This window comes from Takifugu flavidus, chromosome 21 (genome assembly GCF_003711565.1).
Source record: "Takifugu flavidus isolate HTHZ2018 chromosome 21, ASM371156v2, whole genome shotgun sequence".
NCBI classification, from domain to species: domain Eukaryota; kingdom Metazoa; phylum Chordata; class Actinopteri; order Tetraodontiformes; family Tetraodontidae; genus Takifugu; species Takifugu flavidus.
The window spans coordinates 472,650-490,395 of NC_079540.1; the positions used below are offsets into that span (position 1 = coordinate 472,650).

The following is a 17,746-nucleotide window of genomic DNA, read 5'->3' on the forward strand; positions in this document are numbered from 1 at the left end:
TCTTCAGCTTCCTCCTCCCTCATCATTCCTCTTTCTGTCTCTAGTCAGGTTCCTCCCATCTCACTCCAAACATTTGGAATTCATTTAATATTCCGCTTTGGTAGCCCAAACAGAGTGATGGAAAAGTCACCCGAAAAGTTTCAATTTTTGGGGAACCAAAAGGTGACGATAGTCTGAAATATTATTTCCGGGATAAGAAATGACCTGTGATGAGATTGTATATACATATATAACATATTTTAAGGAAAGAGCTAGACTGGAGGCCTTGGAATTAAGAGGGACTCGGGTTGAGTAAAATGGAACATATTGACAGTGACAACAGACGCCGCGTTAAATCCCGTATCAGCCTCATTCTACATCAGCGAGCTGACCCTCGTCTGTCTGTGCGTGCGTGCGTGCGTGCGTGCGTGCGTGCGTGCAGCTTTGATTTCAAACCGCGCTAAGCGCACGCGCCGCCTATAGTCGCCGGGCGGAAATCGCGTGCAGGAGGCGACGAAATCTGGCTCATTAAAAGCTCGTCCGCAGACCCCCCCCCCCCTGACGGCCGCGCGCATCACTACTCCAGCTCCCCCCCCCCTCCTCTCACATTTGCCGGACCCCGAAGCGAACAAGCGTAAAGGTGCGAAGAGAAGGGCATCCGTTTAGGCGAACCGAACAATGGAACCGAACCCACGCTGTTAAAGGTTCACGCAAATACGCACTGAGCGGGTGTCGGGGACGAGGCGACATGGAGAAGAAGGACAGCATCTGAACTTTGGTGGAAAAGCCGTGTACAGATCCACAGCCTGCTCTGATCTATCACGGGAACTGGATCGCAATTAGAAGCCGAGTGTCAGCGAGAAGGTCCAAGCCATGGCACCGGGTGAGAGTCGTTTCTTGACCTGGCAGGTGCTGCTGACCATCTCAATTGTCCTGGCGCCCGTGTCTGCTCACGGTAAGTGCACCGGTCCCACCCTACGGATGTGCATGAACGCGTCCATGTGTCTCCTGCGTTGAGATTATAGCGGGGAAATGGCAGATAGATGTTAATGTTTGCAGGGCGCGATTGGCGTTTATTTATTTATTTGTCTCTCGTCTTCCGCCACTATTGTAAAGCCTATACTGACGCCTTCAAGCAAAATACGGCTTCCACTAAATAGACAATTAAAGGGTGAAATTCCGTGGTGTAATCTGACATGTCTGTCATGAGGAGACCTGCTGCTGCTGCTACACACAGTGAGTGACACTTGCGTCACTGGTCAGTCTCAAGAGAGTGATGAGCAAAATGTCCCCATCTTTATTGAACACAGTGGTTTGAATGGATTTTAAACTGTCTTAGAGGAGCGTGTGTGTGTGTGTGTGTGTGTGGGGGGGGGTGGGGGGGTGGGGGGGGGGGGGGGGGGTGCGCGCGTGTGTGATCAGAAAGAGACGGAGACGGATCTCATCATCTGACAGCTCAGCTCCGCAGCCGCGGCGGTGCGTGTCCCAGACAAAAGCGGTATTAGGCGCACCGCGGCGCGGCTCCGGGAGGCCTATTCGTGCCGCTTTGAAAGCAGAATTCCTCCAGACATTTCAGGAGAAGCCCCGGACAACCGGGTCCACCTCGTCGGCGCTGTGGACCGGGGGTGCTAAAACCTGACAGAGCGAAACAGTCGCTCCGCGCGCCTGTCGGGCGCTCGCGCAAACCTGCGGAGCGGCGGAAACGCGTGAAATCGCTCCTGTTGTAGGAATGTGCGCCGCAGCCGCTGCCCAGCAACAGGGTGGCTCGTGCACGCAGAGGGTCGTCGGGGTTCACGAGGGGAACGCGCTCCCCCTGTAGCACCCCCCACCCCCCTCCCAGCTTTCCCAGACGCATCTCGCGCCCTCAATGTGTATCCGGGCGTTAACACTGTGACATATTGACCGCCAAAACAAGCGACACGCGCCCTCAAAACCCGCTCGTGCCGTCCATATATTATCTATATGTGTGATTAGAAAATCCTTCCTTTTAAAATGGTTTCCTTGGTCTTGTGACTAGGGTGTGATGGGTTTTCTCACTGGTGATTTATCAAAAGAAACAAACCGGCAGGAAGGAAACCATCACCATCACAACAGGCATACTTTGATTTTAGACCATTTCTGTTCAATCATTGTAGAACCACTCCATGGGGAGTGCTTCAGTGCTTTTCTTTTAATTATCTGGTTAATTGACTGATTGATTTTAATATATATTTGAGTTATCCAAGGTAGTTTTCTCTGTCAACTGGACTGTGTTTCTTCTCTGTGAAGACATTTCGCCTTCTATCCAAAAGGCTTCTTCAGTTAAATTTTGCCATATACACCGAAAAAGCATGTCCGCTGTATGATTCTCTTTAAATCTTTTTTTTTTTTTAATTCAAAGCCCAATAGAAAATTTTATAGTTTTAATATTAAATATTTCACTGGTTATTTCAGAAAAAACATTCCAAAAAAATCTAAATCTATTTTTTATGTCTCAATATAGTCTCAATAATGACATATCTTAAATCTACTTTAAAACCAAATCAATCACCCTGCAGGTACACAACCACATAAATGAATTTATCCTTGACACCACGAGTGGCCATATAGATCAAGCCCAGGGTTCTGGGTGCTCCTGCGTGTGTGTGTTAGTGTGTCTGTTGGATAAAAGCACATCTGTGCCGTGGCCTCTGAAAACACACATGTCACACAACATCAGATCATCAGCATATCGTATCTCGGATGCTCAAGACCACACAATAGTGCTATTTATAGCTTATGAAATTGGAAAAAGGTTCATGAGTGCACACGAGAACTGTGTGTAACCTCGCAAAGATGTGTGTTGTGAACCATCTCTGCTATTGCGAATCACATTGACCTGAGGTAAAAGGTGTTGCCATGGTGAAGTGCCTGGAGCGATACAAGAGGTGGGGAACTGCTGAGCAGCATTTCGAGGCAGAGCTCCCATCGATACTGAGAGTGACATATAAACGGTAAGCAGGAGCTCAAGCTTTCAATTATCCCATCGTGTAATCTCTTCATGTTCTTCTACGCTAAGGCAATCGCTACACGATTTCCAGCCGCTCAGAGGACGCCACATCACGACGGGGAAGAAATTAGCAGATTGAGTCGTTATCTGAAATTTCAATCAGTTGTAATTTGGCAGTAGGGTCGGAGCAAGTCTGCCTCTTTCACTAAGTGTGAAGCATTAAACTTCACCCCACCTCTGTTTTCCCAGGGATGGAGCTCGCATATCAACGCTCACCGACTGGGTTGGGTGATTGAACGGGAAACAAGAGGGAGCGGGGAGCAAACACTGTGTCCTCTGTTTCCACTGCTACTCCTTTACTCCGCTCCCCCTTTCAACATGGAAGCTCTTTACATCTCACCATGGCAACTACAGTCCGCGCGTGCGCGCGTGTGTGTTTCAACGGATGTGGGGTCCTCACTTGATGGTTTTACTCACGCTCTGGGGTCCAATCACCGTAACTTTATGATTCAAATCCAAGATTAAAGATCCAATATACTTTATTGTCCAGCTGAAGACTTATGTTTTATCATCAGGGTGAAGCTACGATTAGAAATCCCTGCACAGACATCTGTGAAACGTGTGTGCGTGTGTGTGTGTGTGTGTGTGTGTGTGTGTGTGTGGTGTGTGTGTGTGTGTGTGTGTGTGTGTGTGTGTGTGGATGTGAGGTGACACCTGGTTACTCCAGCCTCGAGTCTTCGTGACATGAGGCACGTTCAGATGGTTTAAGCATTAGCTCTGAATGCAGTTCCAGATACTGAGGGCAGCGATCTCACTGGAGAATTTTAGGGTGGAGGTGGGAAAGAATCTATCCAGCTGAATGTTTCCTTGACAATTTGTGCGAGGGCTGTGGAAAACGTAGAAGCGGGATCTTCCTTCAGAGTTAATCCCGCTGCCAAGTTTATTTTTTTGGGGGGGGATTAAAAACATTTAGCTCCCTGACAGCAGGAGTGTCCTGGGTCGTAATCCAATGGGTTTTCTGTTCTCCCAGCCAGAAAATGGGAGTGGGATCAAGTGAAAGCGTTGTCGACCTGGTAGGCCAGTAAACCCGCTTGGATTGCAGCCCTTGGGTTCCACCATTCCTGCTTTAGAGTCACTGTGTTGTGTGTGCGTTCATGTATTTGTGTACCTCTGCAGATGGTTGAGAACAGAAGAAGCACACAACCCTGCCGCTAATTTGCAGCCCTAAATCCTAATCTAATCCTCGCCATGACTAATGGTCATCAGGGCACGTTAGTCAGTCGCACAATGTGCCTAATCCATCACAGTCTGGCCGTGGCCTTCAGCTTGTCTTCTGACTTCTTTGCTGAGATCCAGATTCTGTCCAGGACATTGTTATTACATTGTCTTTAGCTTGACAGGCTTATATCATGACACGATCTCCAGAACAGATGACAACAGTCAGCGCTTCCCTGCAAAATCATGGATGCTAATTCAGTTATTCATTCCCTGGTCCTTGGACGACAGCTGTTGACAAAAGCAGACGTTGCCATGGAATTGCCTCCAAAACTGACTTATATATATTATATATATAAACCTTTAACTTGGCAGTGGTTTTAGCCTAATTGATTTAGGGTATTTTCCCTTATAAATTTAGGTATTGATTGTATGAAAACACTGTTAAACATTGATTGACAACTGAGTCATACTCATGATTGGCGGAGGGGACAATTCTGTCCTTTGCCAACACCAGAATAGGGACTTTTTATATATCACAATTCCAATTAATTCCAATTAGTCATCTAAAATCTGTCACTAAATTTCCGGAACGCCTTTTTTTTTTTTTACGGTTTTTGTGTCTGTGTGACAGGGAGACATTCACTGGCTCGGCGCTACCATCACCACAACCAATCATCCTTCAGCAAGGAGGCCTTGAACACCAGGATGGTTCTGAGTGATGACTCAGCAGAGAGGGACCACCTGATCGGTGCAGGTCTCAGTCTCGGGGCCAAACTACCGCTAAGCTCCAAACGTCTCCACTCACATAAACGCTCTCATCTAGACATCGTAGAGGAGGATGCGCCCGCAGGCGAGGAGCTCACCGCTGGAGGAGCAGGTCCAGACCAGCCAGGAAACCCTCTGACGGATGATGTCATAACCGTGGCGTTTCACAGTCCCGCTCCTGACATTGTGCCCTCTGATGTTGCGCTCGACTGGACCAAGGTCGCGAAACCCCAGAAGCAAAAAAGCGGGAACCCTCCTGCGTGGGGCCTTTCTGACTTTTACGACTACCCCCCCGACGACGACCTCTCGGCAGTGGACGTGACCCCAGAACCCGAGCCGAGCCCGTCACCCCCAGCCGACATGGAGGACGAGAATCCACTCCTCGCCGGCTCTCCTGCTGCACCTACCAGCACAAAGTCTGATATGACTGGCACATCCACCCCACGAGCTACTCCGATGCCAGGGCGGGAGAAGAGCGACGGGCTGGACGTTGGCGGCGCCATGGGGGCCGACGGCTGCAGGCTGGGCTTTGTACTGTCTGGACCTGGAGTTTGTGTGTCTCAGTGTGAAATTGAACCCAATTTCTGCTTCAATGGGGGTGTCTGTACTGTGATTGCAGGAAGCGGCGCCTTCTGCAGGTGAGAGAATCCCAAATATTCATTTACAGGTTCGAGTTTCAGTAATTGTAGGAACCCAAGTAAAATTTGTCAGATCTCCGTGGGGAGGGGCAATTTTTTTGTTTCATTGGGCTGATTTTCATTGTGTCCCCTTTAAAAACAAAGGGAGAGATTCAGGACACTGCAGACACCGAAAACAGACACACAGATTGAAGGTTGGCTTAATGCGTCATGACGGGTCGTCAAGATCACAGCAGGGTCGCTAAGGGATTAGCTCCGTTTTTGAGGGAGGGGTCAGAAGTTTGGGGCAGCTGATGCCTGCACACAAATACGACCATGAGCCCCAGTGGAAGCATTTAGAAAGTAGAGGTGACTGAGGAAGACAGGAGTAAGTCGTGCACGTTACTGCGCACGCACGGGCGTCGGCCTTTGTTGGCGCCATCTGTCCCGCCCAGCGGCATTGTGCGAACTGTTGCTCCTCTCAACACACCTGCTGAGTAACAGAACACTCCTGTGCACACGCTCAAATGCTCACCATTCATTACAGGAAGAGGGACAAATGGAACAATACAAACAACCGTGCGCACACATGCGCTGATCCTTTGATCTCATTAAAGGCTAGGCAGCAGGAATCTGTTTGCTGCACAAACCTTGGGATTTCACAGCCTCACATCTGAGTACCGTTCTACAGTATTTACTCTGGCCCACAACCTATATGAAGAGTGAACAGTGTTGTTACACTTCTGCCTTGTTATCATGGGCTTATGAAGGAAGCGCACTCAATGCTGAGGCCAATTTTCTACAAACATCAGACAAATGTGTGAATTTGATTCAAAAAGACTAACAAATTGTTGTCCTTTCGTGCTGTTTCAAGGTGTAATGTGCAGGACTATATCTGGAACAAAGGGACACGCTGTGATTGGGCCGTCACCGAATTCCAAGTGATGTGCGTGGTGGTGGGCGTGGCCTCGCTGGTTCTTATCCTCCTCTTTATGATCATCGTGTTCTTCGCCAAGAGGCTGCATCACCTCAAGAACGAGAACAGGCGCCTTCGCCGACACAGGTGGGTTTGTGTGTGTGTGTGTATGTGTGTACCTAAATCCTCCTTCTACTAGCAAAGTGGGGCTGTATTCGCGAAGTGATTCAATTTGGCTGGGCCCACAGCTTCAAAGAATTGGGTTTAGGGGTTTAGCTGGGATGATTACCATTGGGGTAAGGAGCTGGGTGATGTTGTCTGTGTGTCCCCGCAAAGATAGAAATGTGAGGATATGTGTGTGTGTGCCCCCCCTGCAGTAAGTACCGCCCACAAAGCAGCGAGCCGCAGACGGATGGCCTCTCGGTTTCCACCACGGCCGACGGTTCCCAGCCAAACGTAAGGAAACTGTGCGACACCCCTCCGCCCGCTCCCCAAGCTCACACTCACAACCTGGCGTACTATGACAACATTATCTGTCAGGTACGCCCCAGCTCTCCTCTCGTTCTATTCTCCCATTTGTCACCTTTTTCTTGTCTTGTCCTCTCTTCGATTCATTGCCTTTTTTGTTCATCGTGTCGTCTCCTCCTCTCTGTCGGCTGGTAATTTGAGTCCCACGGACTCTGCGCACGGCAATTTATCAATTTCACCCGATCTTACGCTGTTAGACACACACTTTAGCCTGGTGTTACTATCAACTTTCTTGCTGATACTGCACATTTTTGATGTTATTAATGGCTTTCACATGCAACGCTCTCCCCAGAGGCCATCTGCAGCCAGTTACACATGGGAATATAAACCCAGAAACAGTTATAACCACTTCCAGGTAAGCAGAGCAGAAATGCCCCTCCTGCCTGCATCCGTTGTGCCCCCCTTCCTTTGCTTCTAAACGTACCTGCTGTGCACCCGCTTCCATAACCCCTCCACCATCCCGCTGCAGGTGAAATGATAAATTGCCTCCCCCCTGAAAGGCTGCCTGTGAGTAGTTGTTTCCAGAAATGCTGCGCATCCACTGCGTGGGGGGGGGGGGGTTCCTGAGAAGCTCAATAAAACGGCGCCTCCATTTTGTTGTAACCTCATGCCTGACTCAGATTCCCATGATGCTAAGACCACCATTTTAGGTCCACTCTGCCAGAATATTACTTTCTAAGTAAGGGGTTCTTTTAAGCGAGCCTCCAAAAGGCCCGTGTTTATTTTCATTCCCTGTTTCTGGATTCAAAGAACATCCGTGGAGGTGTTTCATAAATCAGCCACCACTTCAAAATCTGTATCGGCGGCATCGGTTTCCTGTGTATTTACGAAGTAAGCGGGCTGCAAATATTTTGCCCTGCATTAACTAAAGCGGATCAATCCTGGCCTACTTCCTGATCAACTGCGTCAACGACCTTCACATGCTTGCGGCAGGCCGATCGATCGATGGATCGAACATTTACAAACCGAGAAGCGCGGCTGTACCGCGGCACGGCAGCCTCCCACTGAGGACCGCGTCCGTTTGCTTGCTTTGACGCTGCAAACAAAGTCAAACGTAACTGTATTTGACCTAAAAATGGCTCCCACTCCGCCGCTGCCACTTTTCTCCAGGAAAATAAACTGTGACTCAAGCTGTCGCGGCTCTGCGGAACGTCCAGATGCTGTAAATGTCAGGACTCGGGCTAAATCTCACCTGCAGGCACGTGGCCTCTGATACTGTTTTATAAATGTCAGGGGTCTGCTCGGGGCCGTGTAGGTCCATAAAATAAGCTTGGTTTTCCCAGCGATTCCCTCGAGCATTAAATGAAGACCTTTCTGGGTTCTGTTTGGGGCACATTTAGATTTTACAATCACACTAAATGCCTCCCCAGTGTCGCTGTAGAATCCCCAGTACCGAACCCAACGCTTTCCTCCTGCAGGATGAGCCTCAGAAGCAGATCCAGGACCAGGCAAAGTCCCCACAGGCCAAGGAAGAGGGCTCCATGAACATCCTCAACTCTCACTCCCCCAAACACGAGAACAACCGTCCCACCTCGGTCATCCACGACCAGGGCCGCGCTCCCAACAATGCAGAGGAGTACACTGAGGTAAACATGCTCCAGAACAACCTGGTATAATATGGGCCGCCCCAAATGTACCCTGTAACCTTCAATAGCACGCAAAATATCAACAAGTCGTTGTTGTTGTTTACTTGTGATTTTTTTTTTAAATGGTCGAGCCCAAGAATGATATCATTAAGTAAAAATAAGCACAACATGAATCAAAGGATGGTGTTGAGAAGCACAGCAGTCTTGTTTACACGGCCGCCATCACCCCGCTGACCACACGGTGGCGCTGCCGCCTCCTTTTCATCCTTTAATCGCATCTGACTGGACTAAAATCTCTGGCTACGACCAACTTCTGACCTCTCCTCTGTGCTGATGCTCTGCCTTGGTCTCTGACCAATGAACTATTGCTCCTTCATGGTATCCTCTCTTGTTATCTTCTCTTGCTTCCCTCGCCCTCCCCGCCTTTCTCTCTCCCTCGCTCTTTTTCTCTCTCTCTGCTCGCATGCATCGATGTTAACAGAAAAAAAAGAAAAAAAGAATTGATGTCTGAAAAAAATATTGATATTTGCAAAAGTGAAAATTGTATTTGCAGAATATTCATGTTTGACATTGCTAATAAGTGGAATTATGTCTAGATGAGGTAAAAGTAACTGCTTGGAGTTGATATTTGGATCTATACTTATATTAAACACGCCGTGTCTTGGTTTTCAATGTGATTTATAATACTTTAATGTAATTGAAGTTCTTTTGTACCTTTTTTGTATACATTGAGGATTATAGTTCGCAGTTGTTGGAATAAATCTTTTTAATTTTATCCGGCTGGTCCCTGTGTGTTGCTGTGAGCTCACCTTTGCAGCTTCTCTCGCTCCCTCCCTCTCCCCCTCTCTCTGTTGCATGATGAAGCTAATTGCTAACCCACTGCTCCCATGCTAATAATAAATGAATGCACGGCTGACCCTGCTTTTGTACGCCAGTAGCCTGCTGTGAAATGATCCCGCACAAACAGCGGCGCTGATCAGCACCTCTGACGGCTCTCGGGTGCAAACAAACACATCCGAGACAAACACAAACGTTTACATTCCTGTGAGTCTCATCACGCTGTTGGTTGCAGTAAAAAGCGGCTTGAATCGCATAAAAAGAATGATTAAAAGCAGGATTTACGATCACTTGGTAGCTCTAGATTTAACGACACTCTCAGGCGCAGCTGGAGTCCTTTATTCATGGTTAAATGTCACAATAAAAGCTTGTTTGATGCACGTGTCGCTGAAGGATTCAGGCTGTGCAGCAGCTCAATGTAAAGTGGAAAACAGCCGTTTTGAGCTCCTACTGCAACGACCTGAACCCTGCTTGTGTTCTGCTTGTGTTTGCTTCTCACAATCTTTTCACGTCAGGATGGAGTCACAATCGGTCTGGAGGTTCTTCTGCCGAAAGAGGCTAAGCGCCACGCGGACACGAGCCCGCCCCTTCAGTACGACGTCTTCCTCTATAAAGTTGCCAACAGTGGAGAATCGGCTTCTCCCAGCAACCCCACCAACGCGTACTCTTCATCCCATCCAACCCCTAGATCGCCGAAAACCCCCAAGATGCCCAAGTCGCCTAAACACTCCAGGGAGCCACCACCCGGCGATCGGGAGCCCTTGTCTGGGAGGCACTCCTCACCTGGTCGCCACCCTTTGCCGGGTCGCCACCCATCCCCCACTCGCCACTCAGCACCCGGGTGCTATCCCTCCCATCACTCCTCCTCCCATTTCCAACGCATGCCCACCTCCTCCTCCAGCCCACCTCAGCATCGCAGGTCCAGGGGCGCGTCTCAGGCCTCCGTCTCAGAATGTCCCCCAACTGGCGGAGGGCACCAGAGTGGACACCTCCACCCGTCCCCCTCCTCACCTCACCTCACCCAGCCGCCTCCGTCACCATCCAGGGTGAAGTGCAGCCCGGTCAGCACCCGCTCCCTGCCGCCGCTCTCCTGAACAGGACGAGCCCATATTAACACACATCGCTCTTTCGCTTAATCTAATCTCGCCATCATGACTCTAATTCTTCCCTCGGCGCTTTACAGATAAATAATGGCTCCATCTCATCCACCTTTCCACTTGGTACCAGTTCACCAGAAAATTGGGGCTGGGATGACTCTGCACACAAAACCACCCAAAATACTACAGAGATGCTGCAGCCAAACACACCACTGTAAATAAAAACCTCTCGACACTCAGGTTAAGACTCAGTTAAGCACAACATCAACAGCTACTGTGCAAAACGGTGCAAAACTCCTTTAGTGTGGTGCCAAGGTTAGCCTGTGCTAACAATGTAGCTTTCATCATGGTTTTACTGCTATACGTTGACTTTAGCGGTCAGTGTTTTCTATAAATCTTTTGATATTCATGTTTTCACTGGGTTTGAGTATGTTTTTAATGTTTCTAACCCCCAATAAAGAGATCACACAACAAAGAGTTCTGTATTGTGTTATCAGGGAGATAAATTACACAAAAAAGTGGATTAAAAATGTAATAGAGTGCTGCCCCCATGAGGAAGGGAGCTCTAAAATCATTCATCCTTTATAACGGTCTTTCTGTCTGAAAGTGCACATTTTAACCCCCAAATAATGATTCAGCTGTACGAAATTACACAACCATCATTGTAAGATGGCCTAAAAGTTCACAATTTGCATGTTTGCATTCTAAAAGCACTGAAATACACAAGCATCTCTGTTATTAATCTGTATTATAAGACAAACAAACCAGCAAAAACTCTTTTTGCTTTAAAGTAAAAGCATGAACTCAGAATGATAAAACAACCAGCTGAACCAGAAGCCTCAGCGTTCCTCAGAGGGACGCAGCTGAGAATGAGAGGAACATGTTTCCTTTAATGAACGGCCTGTTTCTGCCTCTTTATATTATTATTTAAAAATCCTCTGTGAAGTTGGAAGATGCGGCTACGGTTGTTGCAGCAGGAGCTTCTGCGTCTTCCTTCTGTACGACTTCAGACATAACTTATTTCTCACAATGTGACCTCCTCCGTGGTGGCTCAGCTCTTTTTATTATCAAGGGTTGTGTGTGTGTGTGTGTGTGGTGTGTGTGTGTGTGTGTATGCAGGCAGGTGAAGGTGAAGGCAACCTTGCTGCTGTTCTTGTTCTTGTGTTGAATTGAAAAGAGGAGCTGATCAGTTGTGAAGGGACCGGAGGGGGAACTTCTGAGCAGATCTTATTAGATCTTATAGAACCTTCTCCATTCCTCTACATGCCTTCGATTTTCAAAGATTTTTTTTTAAAAAAGGTCTCAAGAGGTTGACACTGGAGAGATCTATAGTCTCTAACATTTTACTGGGGAAATGATGCAGAAATGCTTTTAAATTTCAAAGGCAACAACTTTACATGAGTACTTACATTCCAATGTCATCACAAACACAAAATAGAATATTGAAACATGAATATTAGAAATTAAATGTATTCCAAACCACAAAAAGGGGAAGAAACACTATTTTCGAGCAATACAAAGGGGGGGAATGTTGCTGTCATTCATCAGTGTCCCACCACATTTATTCAGGAAATATTCAAGAAACACGTCTGGATGAATCTGATTGGAGCATCGTTATTGACATTGTACACATTGTACGGTGTGAAATTATTGTATGTATTTTCGGTTTATGCTCCGATTTGTCGAAAAGCACAACCGATCAAATGTTCTTGCTGCCACTAAGATGGCCGCAGCGACACACTGTCTGAGTGTCCGGTCATCTCAGCAGGGTGTGTGTCTGTGTGTGACTTGATTGAGGTTTGGCCGGTTTTTAAGTGTAGGTGCGTCTCCTGTTTTTGCCACTAGGCGGCAGTGTTGCGCCACATTCCAGCATGTACGCGCGCTCACGCTTCTGATCAGATTTGGCTGTTTTGAAGCGGCTGATCTGCATCTTCATTAGCATTCCCTCCGAATCCACTGAGGGAATGTGTGCTGATTCAACAGGACGCTAGCTGACATTATAGTCATGTAGCCACTGTATCTGGATGATCTCTGAAGATGCACAGATTAGCGGGGCTCGAAGAGCGCACGCGCACGCGCACAGCCTCTGAGTGAATAATGTGCAGGTAGTTCCATCAGTTGCATTTTAAAACTGAGGCTAAAAAGTCTAGGATTTGACCCAAAACGGATGTCTTTTTCTCATTTTCACTTGCTGCTCCTCCAGCCCTCCTGTCTACCTGCGCGCACACGCACACGCACGTCTCATGAGATGCCCTCATAGCAGACGAGGGGCTTTATAATTAGCTGAGAACCCACATGTTCTGCCTAGCACGTCTGGAACTGCAGCAAAGTTCAAATCCCGCACGCTCCGAGCAGCCATCAGCACGACCTGGACGTCCAATAAAGGAGCCTTTTACCCTCCACAATAGGGATCCCCCCCACCCGCGGCCACGGTGTCCTTCCCTCTTTGTGTTGTGGCCTTTGTGCCCACTCCTCTTTTTTTTCTGCCAGGTGTGACAAATGCCATCATCGCCGTGGGCGCCAGCGTGCTCGTGTGAAGGAAATGTGTAATCTGCCATCATTTGCACTCTCATTGCACCCAAAATCGCAAGCTTTCTTCTCACTACTCATACTGGTTTCCAGTATCCCAGACGACAGGCTTGAGCGGAGGGGGCAGTGTTTACTGGCAATATTGGTTTTTGTTGCGCTTTTTAAATGAATTTCCATTTATCACCTTGTGGCAGCAGAAACCTGGAGGTGAGGTTTTTTTTTAATCCACTTTGAACTGGAATATTTGGTTTGGAAAGAACTGGATACATGTTGGCCTCAGAAGTTAGCATCAAAAATGAGCGTTTCTCTTCAATAAACAGCTGTTTTTCTTTTCTCCTGTGGGTTATTTATCACTAGAAAACTATTTTCAGGCAGTTCAACCAAATAAATGGTGCGAATAAACCATCTAAGGTGAAAACAGTCCCAAACGCCAGCGGAGTGCTTAACTCTTGTCCTCCTTCCGCTCCTCTTTCAGCTGAAGTCACTCTGTCACTAACCCCCGGTAACATCCCTCTGTCTTTTACCCCCCACCTTCTGCCTCCTCCCTCAGCTTCCATATTGATTCGGCCGATGTCCCGCGGTCACATTCTTGTGGTGAAGGTTTCCGGCTGAAAACTGCTGACATTTACCTCCCAGTCACAACACGGCTCATTTAAAGCCCTCGCAAAATAGTGCCAGCTCTAAAGGGGGGTGATGCGGCGCTGTGGAAGGCAAAAGGGGATGCAGACCTTTGGAACAGTTAATGGTGTAATGATCCTCTGCTCTTTAGCCTCAGAAATCTAAGCCGAATACCTGGGCCTCTAATCCATATCTGATCATTAGTTCCCTGCTCCTTTACACCTACACACACACATCTGTGTACAACTATCTTTGTGAGGACTTCCAAAGGCATAACACATTACCCAGCTCCCTACCCCAACCCTACCCCCACAACCTCATCCTTAAAACCATTTCTTAACCCTCACTGGTCCTCACGTCCCCAAAATGTCCTCACTTTGCTTGTAGAATGTAGCTTTTGGCACACACACACACACACACACACACACACACACACGCACGCACGCACTGAGGGCAGGGTAGGAACACCTGTCGTGAGAGAGGTGGAGTCTTAAAGGCTGCACCCTGCTCGCACCCAGGGGTGCTGGGAGGAAGGAACCCAAAATTACCAGTCCATGGGGGGGCATCACACCCACTGCACGCACCCACACACACGCACATGCACAGAGAAGCTCAGGGTGATAATAATAACACTGTGTGTAGAGTTTAAATCAGGTTTAAACTAGAATCAACAAAGATTTGCTGAATTCTATGTGTATTTATATTCGCAGTCATTTTAGGCACATTCATGACTGGTTGTTGAAAAGTTTAAATGTCTGCTGACTCCAGGTCAGAGAGGGATAGAGGGATGTTCCTGTTAGATGGGTTTTGAAAAAATAAAAGCCCTAAAAATTGCTGATGTTCGTGAAATTAACCTAATGCTCAAACCCCAGCGAAGCACCAGGAGCAGGTGCGGCCTGTAATGGCTCCTGAGATAAAAGATAAAAGTTTGCATTTGCTGTGCAGCGGGTGAAAAGTGTCATGAATAATTCCTTTTTAAGGTTTCTCGCCCCGTGCTGTTCAGATATCTTTGTGACTTCCCCTTTGATCCCCTCCCCACACACACCCAGCTGCGTTCACTGTTTTGGATAGTTTGTGGCGAGGAGCCCTCAGAGCGTTCCGCTTAAACCCGAGAGGTTACCCGGACACGTGAAAATACCATCGCCGGACTAAAAATCACATTAACGTTCCCCGAGTCCTCATTTCTGCCTAAGTTGCTCATTGCCCCGGCTGCACACTTGTGATTGGCTGGCTAGTTAATGTGTTCTCGAGCCAGCTGTCTCTCAAATAACACACTCAATAATTCATATTGCAAGAGATTCTCTCTCTCACACACACACACACCCTTGTATTGGATCTTCGTGAGAACATAACCATCACAGCTGACCCCCTGACCCTAAACCCAGCTCTAACCTCCACCCTAAAGCCATGTCTTACCCCTCACACAGCTCGTCCCACCTGTGAGGACCAGCCAAAATGAGTGCGCATGTGTGTGTGAGGCACACTTTTATGGGAACTCTGCAAGGTTGCCGCAACACAAGTGCTGACCAATGAGTGAGAGGTTTTGTTTAAGAAGGCAATAAAATTGTCTGTGTGTGTTTGTGTGTGTGTGTGTGTGTGTGTGTTTGTGTCCTCTCCACTAATGGAAATCAGATCTTCCCAAGTGTTGAGCCAGCAGAAGAAGAGCAGGACATCCATCATGTCGGATGGGGCAGGGACTCGTGGGCCGCCCTTCAGCCACACGTCCTCACAAGAAGTCATTTAAGAAAACGACTGAATTAATAAACAGAAATCAAGGTTTACTCTCCCGCTCTTTACTCACAGACCGGGTTCGGTAATGTGAGTCCAACCGACTTCAACAGGGGGAAACGGATGAGAGCTGATGAGCATTGTTTGCATATTTGGAAAAAATCCAATCACGGATCACCAGATTCTCCTTCCATCGTCCTGTTATTTTGCATTTCCAACCAGAAAACCCAAATATCGAGTGGTGTGGCCCTTCCATCTGCGAGTTCTGGAGTGCTGCCGGATCAGTGGAGTTGAAAATTGAATTAGGTTAATTGACTTAAGGACTGAGTGTATGATTTTTTTTACCAAATCACTTATTAAAATCTAAAGCTACCCAAGAGCTTCAGCATACTAATGGATCACTTAGGTTTAATCCATCCATCTGTTCGGCGGTAATCGGTATCACGAGCGCTGGAATAGACCCGGCAGGGAGGGCTACGCCAAGAACAGGTCTCCAGGTCATCACAGGACACTCACTCTCACACCTGAGGGACAGTTTTTGGTCAACTCTCCTTCCACGCGTGTTCGAATGGCGTGTTTGTATAGTAGCCTAGCTCAGACAAACAGCCTTGAACGCAAACTTCTGTAATTTTACTCTCGCCACCATTGAGTCTCTCGTATTCTATATTCCAGTCTCTAGATGGCGCCAGATTTCACACAGTACATGCGCAATTGAGTTTCAGCTGTCTGAACGCCGACCATTGTTTTTTACAGGCAGGCACATTGGCAGCTAACAAGCTATGTGGCAGCCTACCCCGACAGATTGGTCCTTAATATCACACATCTCACACACCGGAACCACCTGCACTTATGGGAGGGTTAAAACTAGTTTCTTCAGCTTAAGCAGTTAACAAACCCTTTCCCCATGAAATAAAGCTGCCCTATAGTCCCTGGGGAAGAAGAATCCCCCCACCCACCCACACACACACCCATACACACACACACGCTCCATATAGAAAGAACCCTTCTTCCCATGAGGCACTGCAGTCCCCCCTGTAGAGTCACAGCATAAACCAGGACATCATATTTGATAGAGTCGACTCAGGACATAGTAGCAGGTGGATGTTTCGCTCCCATAACACGCCACGTACATGCATGCAACACCACAGGACCCACGTGCGTGACCGGGCGAGCATGGGGCCCCCGTGGTAGTAGGTTGAATCTGACACCTTCTGCCAGTTTTTATTGGGGCGCAGATAAACACTGCCTCGATCGTCCATCCGCACACGTCTGGAGTTCATCGCTTTCCCTTTCTGCTCTGCTGCTTTAACAAGCAGAGACCCCCCCCCCATCCCGACTCATCCTCCTCCTCTCGCTCACTAGAGCCGCGACGACAGGCAGGTTCCAGCAAGCAGGACTTTGAAACAAAATCATTATCATTTCAAAAGCATCAGCTGCTGTCTTAGGACCCATAAGCTGTGACACATCTCTCTCACACGCTCACATACACAGGAAACATTATTAATGCCCCGAGCCTAATCACCACTCTATCATTTCATTTTTAAAATGACCCCCAACAGCTGGCTGCACCTTGCACCTCTGCTTGTTGGAAACGAGCCTTGTTTTCGCTTGAATCCAATAAATGGATATTGAGCAGAGGCCCGGCAGAGAGAGAGAGAGAGAGAGAGAGAGAGAAGGAAGAGAGGGAGATACAGTATCCAAACCTCGAGGGATACACACAGACAAGAGCGGAACACTTTGATGGCCATGATTCTTATTATTTATTGCCTGATGAGGTGGGGAGAGGTCTGCATGGGGTTGGATGGAAGATGGCAGCCCACCAGCTGGAGATATGCTCATTTAAATGTAGCACACACACACACACACACACACACACACCTTCAGCACTCAGCAGTTCCTGCTGCAACATTTATGTTCCCATTTATCCTCTTACACACAAATGTCAACGGTTTTCTTTTTCAGCGCAGGACCCCACCTCGCCTCTGGACGCCCTCTCCTCTAGAGAACCCTCCCAGCCTGCCTGTTCTGGACTCCTTTGTGTTGTCTTCCATATCTTCATTATTTGCTCCACCTGTTCTTTCCTCCCTCACTCCTTAGCCCGCTGTAGCCGTCTGCCCCTCCTCCAACATCCTCTCTTGTGCAGATACTGTGCACCCCCCCACCCCATCTTTGTACTGTAGTTATAGTTTCTTTTTTTTACTCCTTTTCCTCTCTCTGCTTGGGGATCCTCTAGTGACATCATCGTTGCTACAGTTTCCATGGTTTCAGGGGAAGGGGGCTGTAATAACTGGATCAAACAGCGTCTGGGAGCTGTTGGATCCCTTTTCCACGCCAAGATGAATAAAAACGAGAAGTACTCG

At 48.1% G+C, this 17,746-nt stretch overlaps 1 protein-coding gene and 1 long non-coding RNA gene across 5 annotated transcripts; both read left to right on the forward strand.

The window, feature by feature from the left end:
- Positions 1-530: 530 nt before the first annotated feature.
- Positions 531-10,986, forward strand: LOC130518751 (chondroitin sulfate proteoglycan 5-like). 4 transcript variants are annotated; one of them, XM_057021614.1, is made up of 7 exons: positions 531-934; positions 4,797-5,568; positions 6,422-6,610; positions 6,841-6,919; positions 7,284-7,346; positions 8,410-8,577; positions 9,930-10,986. In XM_057021614.1, the coding sequence occupies exons 1-7, from the start codon at positions 853-855 to the stop codon at positions 10,506-10,508; spliced, it is 1,932 nt and encodes a 643-aa protein (XP_056877594.1). In that variant the 5' UTR covers positions 531-852; the 3' UTR covers positions 10,509-10,986. The 4 variants fall into 4 exon arrangements, with proteins under 4 accessions (XP_056877594.1, XP_056877592.1, XP_056877595.1 ...); XM_057021612.1 differs by having other exon boundaries at positions 532-934; positions 6,841-7,003; XM_057021615.1 differs by lacking the exon at positions 7,284-7,346 and having other exon boundaries at positions 534-934.
- On the forward strand, positions 944-3,489 carry LOC130518757 (uncharacterized). The gene is made up of 2 exons (XR_008948137.1): positions 944-2,951; positions 3,197-3,489. It is a non-coding gene; the product is annotated as an uncharacterized LOC130518757 (long non-coding RNA).
- Positions 10,987-17,746: the final 6,760 nt, after the last annotated feature.

Excerpts from the sequence above, each read along its gene's own strand:
- LOC130518751 (XM_057021612.1), top strand. The coding sequence starts at position 853 with ATGGCACCGGGTGAGAGTCGTTTCTTGACCTGGCAGGTGCTGCTGACC. Across the intron at positions 6,611-6,840 it reads AGGCGCCTTCGCCGACACAG|TAAGTACCGCCCACAAAGCA; the intron begins GTGGGTTTGTGT and ends CCCCCCCTGCAG. Across the intron at positions 7,004-7,283 it reads ATGACAACATTATCTGTCAG|AGGCCATCTGCAGCCAGTTA; the intron begins GTACGCCCCAGC and ends CGCTCTCCCCAG.